Raw genomic sequence first — 25,057 nt, 5'->3', positions numbered from 1 at the left:
AGCCATCAGTAGACTCGCCCCACGGGTATCCCTGATGAAGCTATGAGCGAAACGCATTGGTAAAGTCACTCAGCCATCAGACTCGCCCCACGGGTATCCCTGATGAAGCTACAGTATGAGTGAAACGCATTGGTAGAGTCACTCAGCCATCTACAGACTCGTCCCATGGGTATCCCCGATGAAGCTCTTATGAGCGAAACGCATTGGTAAAGTCACTCAGCCATCAACAGACTCGCCCCACGGGAATCCCTGATGAAGCTATGAGCGAAACGCATTGGTAAAGTCACCCCGCCATTGACAGACTCTCCTCATGGGTAACCCTGATGAAGCTCTTATGAGTGAAACGCATTGGTAAAGTCACTCAGCCATCTACAGACTCGCCCCACGGGTATCCCTGATGAAGCTATGAGCGAAACGCATTGGTAAAGTCACCCTGCCATTGACAGACTCTCCTCATGGGTATCCCTGATGAAGCTATGAGCGAAACGCATTGGTAAAGTCACTCAGCCATCAGCAGACTCGCCCCATGGGTATCCCTGATGAAGCTATGAGTGAAACGCATTGGTGAAGTCACCCCGCCATCTACAGACTCTCCTCATGGGTATCCCTGATGAAGCTATGAGTGAAACGCATTGGTGAAGTCACCCCGCCATCTACAGACTCTCCTCATGGGTATCCCAGCAATCAATACATGCAGTTGTTGTACTGAGGAGGTTAATGGAGGACTCAGAGGACCTTCCGCCTCATGTATGGAGTATATACTGTGGGCTTCTCATTATAATTTAGGTAATCGCATCCTTGGAGTGTCAGCATGAAAGTTGAACACAGAAGCTGAGAATGACGTTCTGGAGTTAAAGGGGAATATAAAGGATACGTTCACCTTTATGAAAAAAATAAATACATTTCTCCAAGAAAAAAAACAAAATGGGCATTTTCTATTTTTTTCCCACAGAATCCTGCAAAGCATTGGAAACATGATCAGTGGATCACGTATATACACATGTGATTTTGCAGTTCCAGGTGGGGGGCGTGTGCGGCCTACCAGCACCGCCATTCGCGGCCTCGGCTGTCAATCACTGGGTCCCGGCCGGTGATTGCTGAATATCTCCGACAGGGAAGAGACCTGAGTACAAACAACACAGATCTCTCCCCTGTCAGCTCTTCCTGCACACTGCTTTGTATGGATCAGCATAGCAGCATGCGTACAGTGAAACACGCATACACAGCACACAATTAACCCTTTGATCTCCTTGATGTTAACCCTTTCCTCTCCAGTGTCATTAGTACAGTGTTGGTGCTTTTTATCAGCATTGATCACTGCATTGGTGTCACTGGGGATGTCAGTGACACCAAGCCAGTTTCCTCCCCAGTGTCAGAATGCCCGCTGCAGTCCCGCTATAAGTCGCTGATCGCCGGCATTACTAGTAAAAATAAACAAACAAACAAAAAAATCCCTAGTACCTATACCGCCATTTGTAGACGCTAGAACTTTCACGTAAACCAATTAATTTACACGTATGGGGATTTTTATTTAGCAAAGACACGGAGCGGGAGACATTTTGGCCGCAAAATTTGATTTTTACATTTTTTTACTGGACGTGTTTAATAGCCAAAAGTCCAAAATATAGGTTTTTTTTCCTTTATAGTGCAAAAAATAAAAAACACAGGCGATCAAATACCATCTAAATAAATCACCATTTATGGGGAAAAAAAAAAGGATGTAAATGTAATTTGGGTGCACTGTTGCACGACCGCAAATTGTCAGTTAAAGTAACACAGCGCCGTATTGCAAAAAGATGGCTTGGTCAGGAAGAGGGGGGGGGGGGGGGGAGAATACTCTGGAGGGGGAGGGGTTAATTTTTACAAAAATGACTATAGCTTTATAAATATAGGTTTAATCTGTAACAAGTTCCTAAAAGTGAACTGTAACCTTTACCTCTGGTGGTACCCGGCCTCTTTCTGGCCTACGCCAGACCCAGGAAAAAAAAAAAAATTCCCCCCCCCCCCCAAAAAAAGGTGCTTTTCAATATTCTTTTTGCGAACACGGGAGGGGGAGGGGAACATGTATATTTGGGTAAAATTTCCATGTTTTCCATACCTGTGAGGACAGGCCCTTGTTATGGATCTTCTTATAAATGAGGGCTGGAAGGATGAAGCAGATGAGACTTCCCATGGTTGCTCCAGTCAGACCCAGAATGGTTTCCACTGAGAAATGCAAAGAAATCACTTTCAGTATCAAGAGAAAAACAACAACAAGTCACTTTACACAGGCGGGGCGCTCAGTACGGCATTTCCAACACATTTATTACACAGTGACATAGTTAGTCTGGCAGATAAAAAAAGTCCATCCATAAAAAAAAGTTATAATCCTTCACCCACAGCTGATCCAGACAAAGGCAAAAACACCAGCAAAGCACAATCCAATCTCCTCCTGCGGGGGGGGGGGGGGAATTCCTTCCTGATCCCCCGAGAGGCAATCGGATATTCCCTGGATCAATAATCGGATATTCCCTGGATCAATAATCGGATATTCCCGGATCGATAATCGGATATTCCCTGGATCACCTTTCCCTATAAATGTTATATCCAGTTATATTCTGTGTATCCAAGAAAGAATCCAGGACTTTCCTACAGCAATCCACTGAGCTGGCCACACCCACCTCTGGAGGGAGTCTATTCCACATTCTCACAGCTCTTACTGTGAAGAAACCTTTCCGTGTTTGGAGATGACATTTCTTTTCCTCCAGACATAAAGAGCGCCCCCTTGTCCTCTGTGATGACCTCAGGGGGAATAACTACACCGAGATCACTATATGAACCACTGATGTATTATACATGGAGATCATATCCCCCCTTATGTATTATACATGGAGATCATATCCCCCCTTATGTATTATACATGGAGATCATATCCCCCCTTATGTATTATACATGGAGACCATATCCCCCTTATGTATTATACATGGAGATCATATCCCCCCCTTATGTATTATACATGGTGATCATATCCCCCCTTATGTATTATACATGGAGATCATATCCCCCTTATGTATTATACATGGTGATCATATCCCCCCTTATGTATTATACATGGAGATCATATCCCCCCTTATGTATTATACATGGAGATCATATCCCCCCTTATGTATTATACATGGAGATCATATCCCCCCCCTTATGTATTATACATGGAGATCATATCCCCCCCCCCCTTATGTATTATACATGGAGATCATATCCCCCCCCCTTATGTATTATACATGGAGATCATATCCCCCCCTTATGTATTATACATGGAGATCATATCCCCCCCCTTATGTATTATACATGGAGATCATATCCCCCCCCCTTATGTATTATACAGGGAGATCATATCCCCCCCTTTTGTATTATACATGGAGATCATATCCCCCCTTATGTATTATACATGGAGATCATATCCCCCCCTTATGTATTATACATGGAGATCATATCCCCCCTTATGTATTATACATGGAGATCATATCCCCCCTTATGTATTATACATGGAGATCATATCCCCCCTTATGTATTATACATGGAGATCATATCCCCCCCTTATGTATTATACATGGAGATCATATCCCCCCTTATGTATTATACATGGAGATCATATCCCCCCTTATGTATTATACATGGAGATCATACCCCCCCCTTATGTATTATACATGGAGATCATATCCCCCCCTTATGTATTATACATGGAGATCATATCCCCCCTTATGTATTATACATGGAGATCATATCCCCCCCTTATGTATTATACATGGAGATCATATCCCCCCTTATGTATTATACATGGAGATCATATCCCCCCCCTTATGTATTATACATGGAGATCATATCCCCCCTTATGTATTATACATGGAGATCATATCCCCCCCTTATGTATTATACATGGAGATCATATCCCCCCTTATGTATTATACATGGAGATCATATCCCCCCTTATGTATTATACATGGAGATCATATCCCCCCCCCTATGTATTATACATGGAGATCATATCCCCCCCTTATGTATTATACATGGAGATCATATCCCCCCCTTATGTATTATACATGGAGATCATATCCCCCCTTATGTATTATACATGGAGATCATATCCCCCTTATGTATTATACATGGAGATCATATCCCCCCCCCTTATGTATTATACATGGAGATCATATCCCCCCTTATGTATTATACATGGAGATCACATCCCCCCTTATGTATTATACATGGAGATCATATCCCCCCCTTATGTATTATACATGGAGATCATATCCCCCCTTATGTATTATACATGGAGATCATATCCCCCTTATGTATTATACATGGAGATCATATCCCCCCCTTATGTATTATACATGGAGATCATATCCCCCCTTATGTATTATACATGGAGATCACATCCCCCCCTTATGTATTATACATGGAGATCATATCCCCCCTTATGTATTATACATGGAGATCATATCCCCCTTATGTATTATACATGGAGATCATATCCCCCCTTATGTATTATACATGGAGATCACATCCCCCCCTAATCTCCTCTTCTGAAGAGAGGCTACATGACCAGGATTTGACATTGAATGCCCACAATATAGAGATTGGGGGAGGGGTTAACACTATTGAGGCTTCCCACATACCTACCCGACGTATGAAAGCCTGTCACCTGGTGGGGGCGCTGCATTGCTGCATGACAGACCTGTCAAGAGTTGTAACTTGGCAACAGAATCAGATATCTCCGTCTGACATGTATGAGGCCATCGCTCCAACATTTGTCTCACTACTGAGGGGCAGACATCTACAGCACTCTGTATGAGCTCCCAGAGAGCCGGTTCACATACATGTGGATTGCATGGAGTATGAACCGTATCCAATCCACAACATGTGAAATAACTGCTTCCTATGGTGCCTGTTCACATATGTCCGGTGCACTGCCAGTGCAGATTAATGTGGACTGAAAAAGAGTCCCGTCCGATTTCTGAGCAGAGCGATCCTTCAGGTGCAAGTCACAGGCTCATTGGCTTCTATGGGAACCGCTTCTGAATCGCACATCATGAGCTTGTGGACACGATTTCAGTACGGCTTCTCGTCTGATCCAGATGTAAAATCTGACCTGACCCTGAGCCAGTATAACTGTGCAAGACTGAAGGGGAGGAGCCATACACCTGTGCAAGACTGAAGGGGAGGAGCCGGTAAGCCTGTGCAAGACTGAAGGGGAGGAGCCAGTATAACTGTGCAAGACTGAAGGGGAGGAGCCAGTATAACTGTGCAAGACTGAAGGGGAGGAGCCAGTATAACTGTGCAAGACTGAAGGGGAGGAGCCATACACCTGTGCAAGACTGAAGGGGAGGAGCCAGTATAACTGTGCAAGACTGAAGGGGAGGAGCCAGTATAACTGTGCAAGACTGAAGGGGAGGAGCCGGTATAACTGTGCAAGACTGAAGGGGAGGAGCCAGTATAACTGTGCAAGACTGAAGGGGAGGAGCCAGTATAACTGTGCAAGACTGAAGGGGAGGAGCCATACACCTGTGCAAGACTGAAGGGGAGGAGCCGGTATAACTGGGCAAGACTGAAGGGGAGGAGCCGGTATAACTGTGCAAGACTGAAGGGGAGGAGCCGGTATAACTGGGCAAGACTGAAGGGGAGGAGCCGGTATAACTGGGCAAGACTGAAGGGGAGGAGCCGGTACGCCTGGGCAAGACTGAAGGGGAGGAGCCGGTACGCCTGGGCAAGACTGGAAAGGAGGAGCCTGTACACCTGTGCAAGACTGGAGGGGAGGAGCCGGTACGCCTGGGCAAGACTGGAGGGGAGGAGTCGGTACATCTGTGTGTGGATGGACTAACCCATTAATCTGTACTTCATCGATTTGTATATTAAAGAATAAAGGCAAAACTTTTGTTTAGTTTTGGATGGAGTGGAGAGGGATTGGACCCCCTGTCAGCTTTTTATTGCTGCCCCCATTACGGAGATTCCCCCTCTCTACATTATCATTGAAGGTGAAAGTAAAATAAAATCACAAATTTTGGGTTGTCCCCAGCAAAGTAAGAGGGGAAATCCTCCAATGGGGACACAGGTTCTGATGACCTGGGGGCCCCCCAAGCAATTCCCTTTATTTGCAGGGATTTCCTCTCACTTCCTGTTTGGCTAAGGGACAGGAAGTGAAGGGAAACCTCCCCATTGGGGACACAGATGACAAAAAAGTAAATCGGACCGGGCTTATACACCCCCCCCCCCCCCACTCCATCCAAAATGAAAACAAGTTTTGCCTAGAGTTCTACTTTAAACTGAAGAACTGGGACGACACCCCGCCCCCCAAATAATCGCATTTTGCAGCACTGGAAGGATCTCCGGAGCACATGGGCTTGGTGATGACAGACGTATTGTTTGCAGCGGACGGGTCTGTTCCTTGTAGGGCCTGGCGGACGGGAATCCTTGAGGACCGAAGTCCAGGACCACTCCTGTGATGGGGGGTAAGATACAGATTTCCTGGCCTCCCCAACAATGGAACATTTCATTTCTTCCCATTAATGCTTCGGATTCACAAACATCCATTATTCCTGAACCAGCTGTGGGAGAGTTATCATGGCTCCGTGTGATCTGTGAACAGACCGTCGCTGCGAACACAGCTGGCTGGGGGGGGGGGGGGGGCAGAGATAGATCACCTTCCCGAACTACACAGAATATTTCTATAGGATCTCTCCTCTCCGGACATATTAGGAATTGAGGCTATAGAGGGGCACATTAAAGAGGAACTCCGCAAGTCCCATCTGCATCTAAACTCGGCCCCCCAGTAAGGTTCTCATTTATTCGGGGATCACGGAGGAGCTAAAAGTAGCTATTTCCATCCAACTGGGTCACGCCGCTGCAATAAAACTGCGCAATTTGTGTGCATTTCAGGTGTGATCTCTGAAGAATTTATTGCTACTTGTGAAGAGTTTCAACAATTTCCTGCGATTTCCATTATATACGATGTATGTGAAACGGCAAAACTGCAGCAAAAGTCATGCGAGAACTACTTGAGGAATGACGCTGCAGCAAAAGTCATGCGAGAACTACTTGAGGAATGACGCTGCAGCAAAAGTCATGCGAGAACTACTTGAGGAATGACGCTGCAGCAAAAGTCATGCGAGAACTACTTGAGGAATGACGCTGCAGCAAAAGTCATGCGAGAACTACCTGAGGAATGACGCTGCAGCAAAAGTCATGTGAGAACTACTTGAGGAATGACGCTGCAGCAAAAGTCATGTGAGAACTACTTGAGGAATGACGCTGCAGCAAAAGTCATGCGAGAACTACTTGAGAATGACGCTGCAGCAAAAGTCATGCGAGAACTACTTGAGGAATGACGCTGCAGCAAAAGTCATGCGAGAACTACCTGAGGAATGACGCTGCAGCAAAAGTCATGCGAGAACTACTTGAGGAATGACGCTGCAGCAAAAGTCATGCGAGAACTACCTGAGGAATGACGCTGCAGCAAAAGTCATGCGAGAACTACTTGAGGAATGACGCTACAGCAAAAGTCATGCGAGAACTACCTGAGGAATGACGCTGCATCAAAAGTCATGCGAGAACTACTTGAGGAATGACGCTGCAGCAAAAGTCATGCGAGAACTACCTGAGGAATGACGCTGCAGCAAAAGTCATGCGAGAACTACCTGAGGAATGACGCTGCAGCAAAAGTCATGCGAGAACTACCTGAGGAATGACGCTGCAGCAAAAGTCATGCGAGAACTACCTGAGGAATGACGCTGCAGCAAAAGTCATGCGAGAACTACTTGAGGAATGACGCTGCAGCAAAAGTCATGCGAGAACTACCTGAGGAATGACGCTGCAGCAAAAGTCATGCGAGAACTACCTGAGGAATGACGCTGCAGCAAAAGTCATGCGAGAACTACTTGAGGAATGACGCTGCAGCAAAAGTCATGCGAGAACTACTTGAGGAATGACGCTGCAGCAAAAGTCATGCGAGAACTACTTGAGGAATGACGCTGCAGCAAAAGTCATGCAAGAACTACTTGAGGAATGACGCTGCAGCAAAAGTCATGCGAGATCTACTTGAGGAATGACGCTGCAGCAAAAGTCATGCGAGAACTACCTGAGGAATGACGCTGCAGCAAAAGTCATGTGAGAACTACTTGAGGAATGACGCTGCAGCAAAAGTCATGCGAGAACTACCTGAGGAATGACGCTGCAGCAAAAGTCATGCGAGAACTACTTGAGGAATGACGCTGCAGCAAAAGTCATGCGAGAACTACCTGAGGAATGACGCTGCAGCAAAAGTCATGCGAGAACTACTTGAGGAATGACGCTGCAGCAAAAGTCATGCGAGAACTACCTGAGGAATGACGCTGCAGCAAAAGTCATGCGAGAACTACCTGAGGAATGACGCTGCAGCAAAAGTCATGTGAGAACTACTTGAGGAATGACGCTGCATCAAAAGTCATGCGAGAACTACCTGAGGAATGACGCTGCAGCAAAAGTCATGCGAGAACTACCTGAGGAATGACGCTGCAGCAAAAGTCATGCGAGAACTACTTGAGGAATGACGCTACAGCAAAAGTCATGCGAGAACTACCTGAGGAATGACGCTGCATCAAAAGTCATGCGAGAACTACCTGAGGAATGACGCTGCAGCAAAAGTCATGCGAGAACTACCTGAGGAATGACGCTGCAGCAAAAGTCATGCGAGAACTACCTGAGGAATGACGCTGCAGCAAAAGTCATGCGAGAACTACTTGAGGAATGACGTTGCAGCAAAAGTCATGCGAGAACTACTTGAGGAATGACGCTGCAGCAAAAGTCATGCGAGATCTACTTGAGGAATGACGCTGCAGCAAAAGTCATGTGAGAACTACTTGAGGAATGACGCTGCATCAAAAGTCATGTGAGAACTACCTGAGGAATGACGCTGCAGCAAAAGTCATGTGAGAACTACTTGAGGAATGACGCTGCAGCAAAAGTCATGCGAGAACTACCTGAGGAATGACGCTGCAGCAAAAGTCATGCGAGAACTACCTGAGGAATGACGCTGCAGCAAAAGTCATGCGAGAACTACCTGAGGAATGACGCTGCAGCAAAAGTCATGCGAGAACTACTTGAGGAATGACGCTGCAGCAAAAGTCATGCGAGAACTACTTGAGGAATGACGCTGCAGCAAAAGTCATGCGAGATCTACTTGAGGAATGACGCTGCAGCAAAAGTCATGCGAGAACTACTTGAGGAATGACGCTGCAGCAAAAGTCATGTGAGAACTACCTGAGGAATGACGCTGCAGCAAAAGTCATGCGAGATCTACTTGAGGAATGACGCTGCAGCAAAAGTCATGCGAGAACTACTTGAGGAATGACGCTGCAGCAAAAGTCATGCGAGAACTACCTGAGGAATGACGCTGCAGCAAAAGTCATGCGAGAACTACCTGAGGAATGACGCTGCAGCAAAAGTCATGCGAGAACTACTTGAGGAATGACGCTGCAGCAAAAGTCATGCGAGAACTACTTGAGGAATGACGCTGCAGCAAAAGTCATGCGAGAACTACTTGAGGAATGACGCTGCAGCAAAAGTCATGCGAGAACTACTTGAGGAATGACGCTGCAGCAAAAGTCATGCAAGAACTACTTGAGGAATGACGCTGCAGCAAAAGTCATGCGAGAACTACCTGAGGAATGACGCTGCAGCAAAAGTCATGTGAGAACTACTTGAGGAATGACGCTGCAGCAAAAGTCATGTGAGAACTACTTGAGGAATGACGCTGCAGCAAAAGTCATGCGAGAACTACTTGAGGAATGACGCTGCAGCAAAAGTCATGCGAGAACTACTTGAGGAATGACGCTGCAGCAAAAGTCATGCGAGAACTACCTGAGGAATGACGCTGCAGCAAAAGTCATGCGAGAACTACTTGAGGAATGACGCTGCAGCAAAAGTCATGCGAGAACTACCTGAGGAATGACGCTGCAGCAAAAGTCATGCGAGAACTACCTGAGGAATGACGCTGCAGCAAAAGTCATGCGAGAACTACTTGAGGAATGACGCTACAGCAAAAGTCATGCGAGAACTACCTGAGGAATGACGCTGCATCAAAAGTCATGCGAGAACTACTTGAGGAATGACGCTGCAGCAAAAGTCATGCGAGAACTACCTGAGGAATGACGCTGCAGCAAAAGTCATGCGAGAACTACCTGAGGAATGACGCTGCAGCAAAAGTCATGCGAGAACTACCTGAGGAATGACGCTGCAGCAAAAGTCATGCGAGAACTACCTGAGGAATGACGCTGCAGCAAAAGTCATGCGAGAACTACTTGAGGAATGACGCTGCAGCAAAAGTCATGCGAGAACTACCTGAGGAATGACGCTGCAGCAAAAGTCATGCGAGAACTACCTGAGGAATGACGCTGCAGCAAAAGTCATGCGAGAACTACTTGAGGAATGACGCTGCAGCAAAAGTCATGCGAGAACTACTTGAGGAATGACGCTGCAGCAAAAGTCATGCGAGAACTACTTGAGGAATGACGCTGCAGCAAAAGTCATGCAAGAACTACTTGAGGAATGACGCTGCAGCAAAAGTCATGCGAGATCTACTTGAGGAATGACGCTGCAGCAAAAGTCATGCGAGAACTACCTGAGGAATGACGCTGCAGCAAAAGTCATGTGAGAACTACTTGAGGAATGACGCTGCAGCAAAAGTCATGCGAGAACTACCTGAGGAATGACGCTGCAGCAAAAGTCATGCGAGAACTACTTGAGGAATGACGCTGCAGCAAAAGTCATGCGAGAACTACCTGAGGAATGACGCTGCAGCAAAAGTCATGCGAGAACTACTTGAGGAATGACGCTGCAGCAAAAGTCATGCGAGAACTACCTGAGGAATGACGCTGCAGCAAAAGTCATGCGAGAACTACCTGAGGAATGACGCTGCAGCAAAAGTCATGTGAGAACTACTTGAGGAATGACGCTGCATCAAAAGTCATGCGAGAACTACCTGAGGAATGACGCTGCAGCAAAAGTCATGCGAGAACTACCTGAGGAATGACGCTGCATCAAAAGTCATGCGAGAACTACTTGAGGAATGACGCTACAGCAAAAGTCATGCGAGAACTACCTGAGGAATGACGCTGCATCAAAAGTCATGCGAGAACTACCTGAGGAATGACGCTGCAGCAAAAGTCATGCGAGAACTACCTGAGGAATGACGCTGCAGCAAAAGTCATGCGAGAACTACCTGAGGAATGACGCTGCAGCAAAAGTCATGCGAGAACTACTTGAGGAATGACGTTGCAGCAAAAGTCATGCGAGAACTACTTGAGGAATGACGCTGCAGCAAAAGTCATGCGAGATCTACTTGAGGAATGACGCTGCAGCAAAAGTCATGTGAGAACTACTTGAGGAATGACGCTGCATCAAAAGTCATGTGAGAACTACCTGAGGAATGACGCTGCAGCAAAAGTCATGTGAGAACTACCTGAGGAATGACGCTGCAGCAAAAGTCATGTGAGAACTACTTGAGGAATGACGCTGCATCAAAAGTCATGTGAGAACTACCTGAGGAATGACGCTGCAGCAAAAGTCATGTGAGAACTACTTGAGGAATGACGCTGCAGCAAAAGTCATGCGAGAACTACCTGAGGAATGACGCTGCAGCAAAAGTCATGCGAGAACTACCTGAGGAATGACGCTGCAGCAAAAGTCATGCGAGAACTACCTGAGGAATGACGCTGCAGCAAAAGTCATGCGAGAACTACTTGAGGAATGACGCTGCAGCAAAAGTCATGCGAGATCTACTTGAGGAATGACGCTGCAGCAAAAGTCATGCGAGAACTACTTGAGGAATGACGCTGCAGCAAAAGTCATGCGAGAACTACCTGAGGAATGACGCTGCAGCAAAAGTCATGCGAGAACTACTTGAGGAATGACGCTGCAGCAAAAGTCATGCGAGAACTACCTGAGGAATGACGCTGCAGCAAAAGTCATGCGAGAACTACCTGAGGAATGACGCTGCAGCAAAAGTCATGTGAGAACTACTTGAGGAATGACGCTGCATCAAAAGTCATGCGAGAACTACCTGAGGAATGACGCTGCAGCAAAAGTCATGCGAGAACTACCTGAGGAATGACGCTGCAGCAAAAGTCATGCGAGAACTACTTGAGGAATGACGCTACAGCAAAAGTCATGCGAGAACTACCTGAGGAATGACGCTGCATCAAAAGTCATGCGAGAACTACCTGAGGAATGACGCTGCAGCAAAAGTCATGCGAGAACTACCTGAGGAATGACGCTGCAGCAAAAGTCATGCGAGAACTACCTGAGGAATGACGCTGCAGCAAAAGTCATGCGAGAACTACTTGAGGAATGACGTTGCAGCAAAAGTCATGCGAGAACTACTTGAGGAATGACGCTGCAGCAAAAGTCATGCGAGATCTACTTGAGGAATGACGCTGCAGCAAAAGTCATGTGAGAACTACTTGAGGAATGACGCTGCATCAAAAGTCATGTGAGAACTACCTGAGGAATGACGCTGCAGCAAAAGTCATGTGAGAACTACCTGAGGAATGACGCTGCAGCAAAAGTCATGTGAGAACTACTTGAGGAATGACGCTGCATCAAAAGTCATGTGAGAACTACCTGAGGAATGACGCTGCAGCAAAAGTCATGTGAGAACTACTTGAGGAATGACGCTGCAGCAAAAGTCATGTGAGAACTACTTGAGGAATGACGCTGCAGCAAAAGTCATGCGAGAACTACCTGAGGAATGACGCTGCAGCAAAAGTCATGCGAGAACTACCTGAGGAATGACGCTGCAGCAAAAGTCATGCGAGAACTACCTGAGGAATGACGCTGCAGCAAAAGTCATGCGAGAACTACTTGAGGAATGACGCTGCAGCAAAAGTCATGCGAGATCTACTTGAGGAATGACGCTGCAGCAAAAGTCATGTGAGAACTACTTGAGGAATGACGCTGCATCAAAAGTCATGTGAGAACTACCTGAGGAATGACGCTGCAGCAAAAGTCATGTGAGAACTACCTGAGGAATGACGCTGCAGCAAAAGTCATGTGAGAACTACTTGAGGAATGACGCTGCAGCAAAAGTCATGCGAGAACTACCTGAGGAATGACGCTGCAGCAAAAGTCATGCGAGAACTACTTGAGGAATGACGCTGCAGCAAAAGTCATGCGAGAACTACTTGAGGAATGACGCTGCAGCAAAAGTCATGCGAGAACTACCTGAGGAATGACGTTGCAGCAAATCGCACGTGTTCAGACATTCACATTCATGAGATGCGATTTCAATTTGCAAATCTCACCGGTATGACCCGGGACTTGTTCTGTAATACCAAAGACTTGGGTAGTGTGTGAAGTGAGATCCCCTCCCCCTTGTCTCCTGCACAGAAATATCCTTTGATCTGTGCACATAGAGGAGAGAAGGCTGCAGATAAACTGGTACAATGTATTTCATTTTTTTTAGCGTCATTGGAGGCGTTTCTTGCAGAATCCAGCCCCTCCTTTGTTACAGAGGGGGAGTGGCCGGGGTTCTCATTACCATTTAGTTCCACATATAAGAATCCTTCCCACGCATTGCGTTTTCATCTATTGCTCTGAGGAAGGGAGTTCGACTGCCGAAACGCGTTAGCACTTTACCGGAGGACCCATACTGTCCACGACTGGCATCCTTTGACTTCTTGTCTCTGTTTTTATGACCTTTTTGGCTTGTGAGAATGTTTTTGTATTTATAAATAATTTTCATATTATCACGGTAATGCAGGAGGAGAGTGCGCCCCGTTTTGTGCTACAGAACCCTCAGCAAGGGCAGGATTCCGTTTTGAGTGCAGCAAGAGAGATTTGAGCGCCGCTTTCTGGTTACTGTTAGGTACAACATATACAGTGAAGGAAATGTGTATTTGCTCCCCGGCTGATGCTGAATGTTCGCCCCTCACACAGAAATGATCGGTCTAACAATGGAATGTTCGCCCCTCACACAGAAATGATCGGTCTAACAATGGAATGTTCGCCCCTCACACAGAAATGATCGGTCTAACAATGGAATGTTCGCCCCTCACACAGAAATGATCGGTCTAACAATGGAATGTTCACCCCTCACACAGAAATGATCGGTCTAACAATGGAATGTTCGCCCCTCACACAGAAATGATCGGTCTAACAATGGAATGTTCGCCCCTCACACAGAAACGATCGGTCTAACAATGGAATGTTCGGTGTAACACTGAGAGACAGAATACAACAACAAATTCAGCAGAAATGCGTCTAACAAATGATGACGGATCTGCATGTTCATGAGGGAAAGAAGGATTTGATCCCCTTCACAAAACATGACTTAGTACTTGGTGGCCAATCCCTTGTTGACCATCACAGAGGTCAGATGTTTCCTGGAGTTGGCCCCCAGGTTCGCACACATCTCAGGAGGGATTTTGGCCCACTCCTCTTGGCAGATCCTCTCCAAGTCATTAAGGTTTGGTGGCTGACGTTTGGCAACTCGAACTTTCAGCTCCCTCCACATATTTTCCATCAGATGAAGGTGTGGAGACTGGCTAGGCCACTCCAGGACCTTAATGTGCTTCTTCTTGAGCCGCTCCTTTGTTGCCTTGGCCGTGTGTTTTGGGTCATTGTCATGCTGGAACACCCATCCACCACCCATTTTCAATGCCCTGGCTGAGGGAAGAAGGTTCTCCCCCAAGATTTGAGGGTACATTGCCCCGTCCATCGTCCCTTTGATGCGGTGCAGTTGTCCTGTCCCCTTAGCAGAAAACCCCCCAAAGCAGAATGTTTCCACCACCATGTTTCACAGTTGGGATGGTGTTCTTGGGGTCATAGGCAGCATTCCTCCTCCTCCAAACACGGCGAGTTGAGTTGATGCCAAAGAGCTGGATTTTGGTCTCCTCTGACCACAACACTTCCCACCAGTCCTCCTCGGCATCATTCAGATGTTCAGTGGCAGACTTCAGACGGCCTGGACATGGGCTTTCTTGAGCAGAGGGACCGTGCGGGGGCACTGCAGGATTTCAGTCCTTGTCGGCGTAGTGTGTTACCAATTGTTTTCTTGGTGACTGTGGTCCCAGCTGCCTGGAGATCATTGACAAGATCCTCACGTGTAGTTCTGGGATGATTCCTCACTGTTCTCATGATCATTGACACTCCACGAGGTGAGATCTTGCATGGTGCACCAGACCTAGGGAGACTGACACTTGTTTTGTGTTTCTTCCATTTGCGAATGATTGCACCAACTGTTGTCACCTTCTCACCAAGCTGCTTGGCCATAGTTTGGTAGCCCAGTCCAGCCTTGTGTAGGTCTACCATCTTGTCCCTGACCTCCTTGGACAGCTCTTTGGTCTTTGCCATGGTGGAGAGTTTGGAATCTGATGGTTTGATGGCTCCTGTGGACAGGTGTCTTTTATACAGGTAACGCAATGAGATTAGCAGCACTCCCTTTAAGAGACTGCTTCTAATCTCAGCTTGTTACCTGTATGAGAGACACCTGGGAGCCAGAAATCCTGCTGAATGATAGGGGATCAAATCCTTCTTTCCCTCATGAACATGCAGATCCGTCATCATTTGTTAGACGCATTTCTGCTGAATTTGTTGTTGTATTCTGTCTCTCAGTGTTACACCGAACATTACATTGTTAGACCGATCGTTTCTGTGTGAGGGGCGAACATTCCATTGTTAGACTGATCATTTCTGTGTGAGGGGCAAACATTCCATTGTTAGACTGATCATTTCTGTGTGAGGGGCAAACATTCCATTGTTAGACTGATCATTTCTGTGTGAGGGGCAAACATTCCATTGTTAGACCGATCATTTCTGTGTGAGGGGCAAACATTCCATTGTTAGACCGATCATTTCTGTGTGAGGGGCGAACATTCCATTGTTAGACCGATCGTTTCTGTGTGAGGGGCGAACATTCCATTGTTAGACCGATCATTTCTGTGTGAGGGGCGAACATTCCATTGTTAGACCGATCATTTCTGTGTGAGGGGCGAACATTCCATTGTTAGACCGATCATTTCTGTGTGAGGGGCGAACATTCCATTGTTAGACCGATCGTTTCTGTGTGAGGGGCGAACATTCCATTGTTAGACCGATCGTTTCTGTGTGAGGGGCGAACATTCCATTGTTAGACCGATCATTTCTGTGTGGGGGGCGAACATTCCATTGTTAGACCGATCATTTCTGTGTGAGGGGCGAACATTCCATTGTTAGACCGATCATTTCTGTGTGAGGGGCCAACATTCAGCATCAGGGGGGGGCAAATACACATTTCCTGCACTGTGTAGGATTTGTTTCCTCTCTGTGTATCACCTGAGGCCAGTCGCCTCGCTGGGTATAGGGAAGGGAAAATATAGGTGTTACAAGCAGCATGGATCTGAAAGCCTGTTTGGATCCTAGTGTGACCCCGTGTCAGCAAGCCCAGCAGGAAGGGTCACCTGTACTTGGCCAGTCCTTTGCAGCCAGGGCATTACCCACATGTACACAAGGGGCGTGTATATATGTGGCCAAGGGGCGGGGGGTGTATATATGTGGCGGAGGGGCGGGGCGTGTATATATGTGGCGGAGGGGCGGGGGGTGTATATATGTGGCGGAGGGGCGGGGCGTGTATATATATGGCGGAGGGGCGGGGCATGTATATATGTGGCGGAGGGGCGGGGAGTGTATATATGTGGCCAAGGGGCGGGGGGTGTATATAAGTGGCGGAGGGGCGGGGCGTGTATATATGTGGCGGAGGGGCGGGGGGTGTATATATGTGGCGGAGGGGCGGGGGTGTATATATGTGGCGGAGGGGCGGGGCGTGTATATATGTGGCGGAGGGGGGGGACGTGTATATATGTGGCGGAGGGGCGGGGCGTGTATATATGTGGCGGAGGGGCGGGGCGTGTATATATGTGGCGGAGGGGCGGGGCGTGTATATATGTGGCGGAGGGGCGGTGCGTGTATATATGTGGCCGAGGGGCGGGGCGTGTATATATGTGGCCGAGGGGGCGGGGCGTGTATATATGTGGCGGAGGGGCGGGGCGTGTATATATGTGGCGGAGGGGCGGGGCGTGTATATATGTGGCGGAGGGGCGGGGCGTGTATATATGTGGCGGAGGGGCGGGGCGTGTATATATGTGGCGGAGGGGCGGAGCGTGTATATATGTGGCGGAGGGGCGGGGGGGTGTATATATGTGGCCGAGGGGCGGGGCGTGTATATATGTGGCCGAGGGGCGGGGCGTGTATATATGTGGCCGAGGGGCGGGGGGGTGTATATATGTGGCGAGGGGCGGGGGGTGTATATATGTGGCGGAGGGGAGGGGCGTGTATATATGTGGCGGAGGGGCGGGGCGTGTATATATGTGGCGGAGGGGCGGGGCGTGTATATATGTGGCGGAGGGGCGGGGCGTGTATATATGTGGCGGAGGGGCGGGGCGTGTATATATGTGGCGGAGGGGCGGGGGGTGTATATATGTGGCGGAGGGGCGGGGCGTGTATATATGTGGCGGAGGGGCGGGGCGTGTATATATGTGGCGGAGGGGCGGGGCGTGTATATATGTGGCGGAGGGGCGGAGCGTGTATATATGTGGCCGAGGGGCGGGGAGTGTCTCAGGACTGTGGCAGCTCCTTGGTGGGCTCTCTCACGTGGGTGCAGACTAGGATCAGAGCTCATCCGTGGTCACAGACTACAAACCTTCCTTACAAGCAGCGACACTCACCATTCGGTATGAGAATCCCGCCCATCATGGTCCCGAACACCACGGCTAACGTCAGCACTTTGAAGCGCAGAGGCGGCATGTACCCACCAGCTGCAAACGTGCCGTCTTTTTGCTGTGGGAAAGAAGAACATTGGAGGTGTTAATGTGATGATAGAGGTCCTCCAAACATTAAGGATCGGTTCACACTCCATGCGTTTCAGTTGCTTTTTTTCTGCCTCCAAAACGCACAGAAAGTCGGTGATATGGTTGTTGGTGTCGAAGTTCACATTAGTGCTTGCAGTTCCAGTGCGTTCCGGTTGCAGAAAAAAAAAAAAGAAAAAAGTAGAACAGGCGGCATTTTTTCTGCACTGGAACGTGGTAAAACGCATCAAAAATGCACTGGAAAGCACATGTCCCGAATGGAATGCATAAAAAACGCACCAGAACGTTTCAAAACCGCGCATGCGGAAACACATCCGGAATGCAGCTGGACTGCGTTTCTATAGTGTGAACCGGCCCTAAGAACTGGTTCACATTAGATGCAGCTCAGTGCGCTTTGTTTCTGCATCAAAAATGCCTGCGCAGTGTTTTCCATATATTCCTATGGCTCTAGTTCACACCAGTGCAGTCAGTTCCAGTCAGTAGAACACGCGGCATTTTTTCTGCACAGAACCGTACTGAACATAGCAAACTGCATCAAAACTGCACCGGAACTGCGCGTGGTGTGAACGGTCAGCAAAAATGTAGTCGGAATGCGTTTTTGTAGTTAACTGGCCCTAAAGCCCAACTCTGAGCAATAAGAAAAGTTTTCCCTTGGAGCGGGGCCGTGGTCATGCTGCACGTGTTAAGCGCTGGTTGTGTCTAGGGGAGAGGAGAAAGTCTCACCCGATCCTCTGCTCCACCAGCAAAGCAAACGGTGCTCCCCCACAATCCAGAGGTGGACTGTTCCTGCTGTCCTCACATCCACAGAGGTCTATGGAGCATGCTGTGGGGCTGATGATGTCAGAACAGTCCACTGCTGAAGACTGGGGGGGTTGAGGAGCTGCAGGGACTGGTGTTGTGTGGGGAGAATCAGGTAAGTATCAGAGAATCAGATGTCTCCCTTTATCTCCAAGAGACAAAGACAAGCAATGAACCCTGGCACTAAGGTATTGGCAGCCGGGAATTGTTTTCTGTACCCGGAGTTCCGCTTTAATAGTAAAACAAGGAAGGTGGTCACCCAGCTGCTGTCGGCTATGGCACAACCCCGACGGATGGAGACATGGAGGGAGGGATGGATAGAGACATGGAGAGAGGGATGGAGACATGGAGGGAGGGATGGAGACATGAAGGGAGGGATGGAGAAATGGAGGGAGGGATGGATGGAGACATGGAGGGAGGGATGGAGAAATGGAGGGAGGGATGGATGGAGACATGGAGGGAGGGATGGAGAAATGGAGGGAGGGATGGATGGAGACATGGAGGGAGGGATGGAGAAATGGAGGGAGGGAGGGATGGAGAAATGGAGGGAGGGAGGGATGGAGAAATGGAGGGAGGGAGGGATGGAGACATGGAGGGAGGGATGGAGAAATGGAGGGAGGGATGGAGAAATGGAGGGAGGGATGGAGAAATGGAGGGAGGGATGGATGGAGACATGGAGGGAGGGATGGAGAAATGGAGGGAGGGAGGGATGGAGAAATGGAGGGAGGGATGGAGACATGGAGGGAGGGATGGAGACATGGAGGGAGGGAGGGATGGAGACATGGAGGGAGGGATGGAGACATGGATGGAGGGAGGGATGGAGACATGGATGGAGGGAGGGATGGAGACATGGAGGGAGGGATGGAGACATGGAGGGAGGGATGGAGACATGGAAGGAGGGATGGAGACATGGAAGGAGGGATGGAGACATGGAAGGAGGGATGGAGACATGGAAGGAGAGATGGAGACATGGAAGGAGAGATGGAGACATGGAAGGAGAGATGGAGACATGGAAGGAGAGATGGAGACATGGAAGGAGAGATGGAGACATGGAAGGAGAGATGGAGACATGGAAGGAGAGATGGAGACATGGAGGGAGACATGGAGGGAGACATGGAGGGAGACATGGAAGGAGGGATGGAGACATGGAAGGAGGGATGGAGACATGGAAGGAGGGATGGAGACAGGGAGGGAGGGATGGACGGATGGATGGGGGGAGGGAGACATGGATGGATGGGGGGAGGGATGGACGGATGGGAGGGAGGGATGGACGGATGGGGGGAGTTTGTTTTCAATACCAATACATTAAACAGTGTTTTCGGTTTGTGGCGGAGTTCCGCTTTGTTTCCGCTTTCCTCCACCCAATAGCCACACCCACCTGCTGCTCAAATAGGAGCGTATTCAGCGCCTGCCGGCAGGGAAGGATCATCATTGGGAACCCGACGGCCACCGACATCATGAAGCCAACGCGGATCATCTCGGTCACCAGATTGGACGGGAAGTTGAACAGAACATTGCCAGCTATTGTTTCTGTGAAACTGACGTAACCAAAGAAGCCGACCTGGAAGGGAGAGAACGCCGCAATGTCAGGAGACTCACAGCCAATCACCATCCAAGGATTACGGCTTTTGGGTTTTTTTGGACAGAGCAAGCACAGGGTCACTTTTCTGGAGGGGGGGGGGGGGGGCAGTTGTCACCAGGACAGGAAGGCGGGACAGAAACATTGTCAGGAGTTGTAACTTTGTGGTTTTTGGTTTTGTTTGTTCCCTCTTTCAGAAATACTAACTGTCACTTCCTGACATTACAGGAAGTGACAGCAGATCAGTAGATGGCAGTAAACATCTGACAGAGGCTCCACCCCCTTCTCTGCTCCATATTTAACAACCCAAGCAACATTTATTTAAAAAAGTGATAGAAATTAAATCTTTACAATTTAAAAACAAACATGTCACACTTACCTGCTCTGTGTAATGGTTTTGCACAGAGTGGCCCCAAACTTCCACTTTTGGTGTCCCCTTCCCACAGCCTTGGCTCCTCCTCTTCATTAAAATGCCCCCCCCCCCCCCCCCCCCCATAGCAAGCCACAAGCTCAATCCCAAGCCAGGCTGTGTGTGTCTACTGACACACACAGCGCAGCTCAGACCCACCTCCTACTCTCTGCTCACAGGTTTTGATTGACAGCAGCAGGAGCCAATGGTTCCGCTGCTACCAAGCGTCCTATGAGAAGAGGAGAGAGAAGAGCTGCTGCAGACAGGCACAGCGCTGGATGGAGATCAGGCTCAGGTACGTATTTAAGGGGGGGTGGGGCAACCTGACGTAGAAAGGCGTTTTACCTTAATGCAGAGACTTTAGCGTGTTCCTGAACCCCCAACAGTCCAATCCGTCTGTAGATGCAGGAAAGTGTGCTGGTTATACTGTGGGACCGAAGGGGGTTAACCCTCCGAATTGGGTGAGAAGACAGTTTAATCCTGATTGCTCTGTTCCTCACCTTGTTTAAGCTACCACCTCATATCTCCTGATAAAACAGACTGAACCCATAGCCATGCTGAACATGCTCAGTTTAGTGTGTATTGCAAGGGGGGTTTTTTTGTTTACCCTGGGAGAGTGCATGTGATCAGAACAGAACCAATCAGCACTGTCCAGGAAAAGGTCAGGGGGTCCTGCATTCTGCTAGAGAAAAAAGAAAACTCCTCCTACAAGCTTTAACCAGTGCTCTGCTGTACACTGATAGAAGTCACAAGACTGCTATATACTGCTGATGGGAAAGATGTTTAGCAATTTATATTTACTAAATTAATTGCATTTCCATGTTGTGTGTCCTGTGGGAGACCAGATATAGTGAATGCGGGGTCCGGGGAGGGCGGATATAGTGAACGCGGGGTCCGGGGAGGGCGGATATAGTGAACGCGGGGTCCGGGGAGGGCGGATATAGTGAACGCGGGGTCCGGGGAGGGCGGATATAGTGAACGCGGGGTCCGGGGAGGGCGGATATAGTGAACGCGGGGTCCGGGGAGGGCGGATATAGTGAACGCGGGGTCGGGGAGGGCGGATATAGTGAACGCGGGGTCCGGGGAGGGCGGATATAGTGAACGCGGGTCCGGGGAGGGCGGATATAGTGAACGCGGGGTCCGGGGAGGGCGGATATAGTGAACGCGGGGTCCGGGGAGGGCGGATATAGTGAACGCGGGGTCCGGGGAGGGCGGATATAGTGAACGCGGGGTCCGGGGAGGGCGGATATAGTGAACGCGGGGTCCGGGGAGGGCGGATATAGTGAACGCGGGGTCCGGGGAGGGCGGATATAGTGAACGCGGGGTCCGGGGAGGGCGGATATAGTGAACGCGGGGTCCGGGGAGGGCGGATATAGTGAACGCGGGGTCCGGGGAGGCGGATATAGTGAACGCGGGGTCCGGGGAGGGCGGATATAGTGAACGCGGGGTCCGGGGAGGGCGGATATAGTGAACGCGGGGTCCGGGGAGGGCGGATATAGTGAACGCGGGGTCCGGGGAGGGCGGATATAGTGAACGCGGGGTCCGGGAGGGCGGATATAGTGAACGCGGGGTCCGGGGAGGGCGGATATAGTGAACGCGGGGTCCGGGGAGGGCGGATATAGTGAACGCGGGGTCCGGGGAGGGCGGATATAGTGAACGCGGGGTCCGGGGAGGGCGGATATAGTGAACGCGGGGTCCGGGGAGGGCGGATATAGTGAACGCGGGGTCCGGGGAGGCGGATATAGTGAACGCGGGGTCCGGGGAGGGCGGATATAGTGAACGCGGGGTCCGGGGAGGGCGGATATAGTGAACGCGGGGTCCGGGGAGGGCGGATATAGTGAACGCGGGGTCCGGGGAGGGCGGATATAGTGAACGCGGGGTCCGGGGAGGGCGGATATAGTGAACGCGGGGTCCGGGGAGGGCGGATATAGTGAACGCGGGGTCCGGGGAGGGCGGATATAGTGAACGCGGGGTCCGGGGAGAGCGGATATAGTGAACGCGGGGTCCGGGGTAGCGGATATAGTGAACGCGGGGTCCGGGGAGGGCGGATATAGTGAACGCGGGGTCCGGGGAGGGCGGATATAGTGAACGCGGGGTCCGGGGAGGGCGGATATAGTGAACGCGGGGTCCGGAGGGGGCGGATATAGTGAACGCGGGGTCCGGGGAGGGCGGATATAGTGAACGCGGGGTCCGGGGAGAGCGGATATAGTGAACGCGGGGTCCGGGGAGAGCGGATATAGTGAACGCGGGGTCCGGGGAGGGCGGATATAGTGAACAGCGGGGTCCGGGGAGGGCGGATATAGTGAACGCGGGGTCCGGGGAGGGCGGATATAGTGAACGCGGGGTCCGGGGAGGGCGGATATAGTGAACGCGGGGTCCGGGGAGAGCGGATATAGTGAACGCGGGGTCCGGGGTAGCGGATATAGTGAACGCGGGGTCCGGGGAGGGCGGATATAGTGAACGCGGGGTCCGGGGAGGGCGGATATAGTGAACGCGGGGTCCGGGGAGGGCGGATATAGTGAACGCGGGGTCCGGGGAGGGCGGATATAGTGAACGCGGGGTCCGGGGAGGGCGGATATAGTGAACGCGGGGTCCGGGGAGGGCGGATATAGTGAACGCGGGGTCCGGGGAGGGCGGATACAGTGAACGCGGGGTCCGGGGAGGGCGGATACAGTGAACGCGGGGTCCAGGGAGGGCGGATACAGTGAACGCGGGGTCCGGGGAGGGCGGATATAGTGAACGCGGGGTCCGGGGAGGGCGGATATAGTGAACGCGGGGTCCGGGGAGGGCGGATATAGTGAACGCGGGGTCCGGGGAGGGCGGATATAGTGAACGCGGGGTCCGGGGAGGGCGGATATAGTGAACGCGGGGTCCGGGGAGGGCGGATATAGTGAACGCGGGGTCCGGGGAGGGCGGATACAGTGAACGCGGGGTCCGGGGAGGGCGGATATAGTGAACGCGGGTTCCGGGGAGGGCGGATATAGTGAACGCGGGGTCCGGGGAGGGCGGATATAGTGAACGCGGGGTCCGGGGAGGGCGGATATAGTGAACGCGGGGTCCGGAGGGGGCGGATATAGTGAACGCGGGGTCCGGGGAGGGCGGATATAGTGAACGCGGGGTCCGGGGAGGGCGGATATAGTGAATGCGGGGTCCGGGGAGGGCGGATATAGTGAACGCGGGGTCCGGGGAGGGCGGATATAGTGAACGCGGGGTCCGGGGAGAGCGGATATAGTGAATGCGGGGTCCGGGGAGGGCGGATATAGTGAATGCGGGGTCCGGAGGGGGCGGATATAGTGAACGCGGGGTCCGGGGAGGGCGGATATAGTGAACGCGGGGTCCGGGGAGGGCGGATATAGTGAACGCGGGGTCCGGGGAGGGCGGATATAGTGAACGCGGGGTCCGGGGAGGGCGGATACAGTGAACGCGGGGTCCGGGGAGAGCGGATATAGTGAATGCGGGGTCCGGGGAGGGCGGATATAGTGAATGCGGGGTCCGGGGAGGGCGGATACAGTGAACGCGGGGTCCAGGGAGGGCGGATACTCACCAGCACATAGAAGGTGGTGACGACATTTAGGGAGCGGGCGAAGATGGAACTCATGGTCTTCACAGAAGGTTCATCCAGGCTGTCATATGTGGGTAGAACTTGGCTAGAAGAAGAGATAATACAGAATAAAGTGAGACTTAAAGGTCAACTCCACGCAAACGTCCCCAACAAACCCCCAAATGAGGAGGACGGCAGCAGCTGACATCACAGAATGTTGGGGCCGCTCTCCCCGGAACGGATCCAGCGACCAGCCAGTCGCAGCATTATGCAGTGAGGAAAGGACTGCAGGCATGCGGATTTGCACAGACTGGGGGAGGGGGAGGATGGATTTCTTTTGCTGCAATGCAATCTGCAGGAAGCTCCAGGACTCCGCTGTGCTGTCTGGCAGGGGTGCCGGGATCTTGGGAAGCCCAGGCGGTTCTCATGGTTGCCAGGCGATCATCCCGGCAATGGGGCTTTAATAGCCAAGTAGCCCAATAAAAACAAATCTTAGTGAACATTGCCTACACCCCCAGGTGTCACACACAGGGCCCAGGGACCAAATCCGGCCCTCCAGGCCATTTCATGTGGCCCTTGCACCTCTCCTGCAGGTACCCCCTAGTCTCCGCCCCCACCTTGTCTCAGCAGTCGGCAGCAGAGAGGAGAATAGAACTCCTCTGCCAAATCCTGCACCTCTCAGTGCAGCTGCAGCTCCCCCTCATCTCTGCCCCCCCCGGTCTCAGCATTCAGCAGACTCTGGTAACTGACTCCACTCCTCCTCTGGTCCTCCTCCAGACCCGGCACTTTCTGCTTTCCAGCTCCGCCCCCAATAGGTGTGCATGGTGGTGTTAGGGAGGGGGTGGGATTCTTGACATCTGATGTATTGGGGGTGGGATGGG

General features: G+C 50.7%; 1 protein-coding gene across 2 annotated transcripts in view; it reads right to left on the bottom strand.

Annotated features, from left to right (window-relative positions):
* The window catches only part of LOC149433178 (putative sodium-coupled neutral amino acid transporter 10), a 65,952-nt gene extending 41,676 nt beyond the window's left edge, over positions 1–24,276 (bottom strand). For both annotated transcript variants that reach the window (XM_089664550.1, XM_089664551.1), the window contains exons 1-4: positions 24,180–24,276; positions 20,026–20,208; positions 17,709–17,820; positions 2,099–2,205 (exon numbers count right to left, since the gene is read on the bottom strand). In XM_089664550.1, coding sequence (XP_089520676.1) covers positions 2,099–2,205; positions 17,709–17,820; positions 20,026–20,208; positions 24,180–24,233 — 456 coding nt within the window. In that variant the 5' untranslated portion in view covers positions 24,234–24,276. The remainder of the gene's footprint in view (positions 1–2,098; positions 2,206–17,708; positions 17,821–20,025; positions 20,209–24,179) is intronic.
* Positions 24,277–25,057: the final 781 nt, after the last annotated feature.

Source organism: Staurois parvus, unplaced genomic scaffold, assembly GCF_062004578.1.
Source record: "Staurois parvus isolate SC_StPar_1 unplaced genomic scaffold, SC_StPar_1.0 ptg001943l, whole genome shotgun sequence".
NCBI classification, from domain to species: domain Eukaryota; kingdom Metazoa; phylum Chordata; class Amphibia; order Anura; family Ranidae; genus Staurois; species Staurois parvus.
Note: the sequence above shows the minus strand (reverse complement) of the source record. Positions and strands in the feature narration are given on the sequence as shown.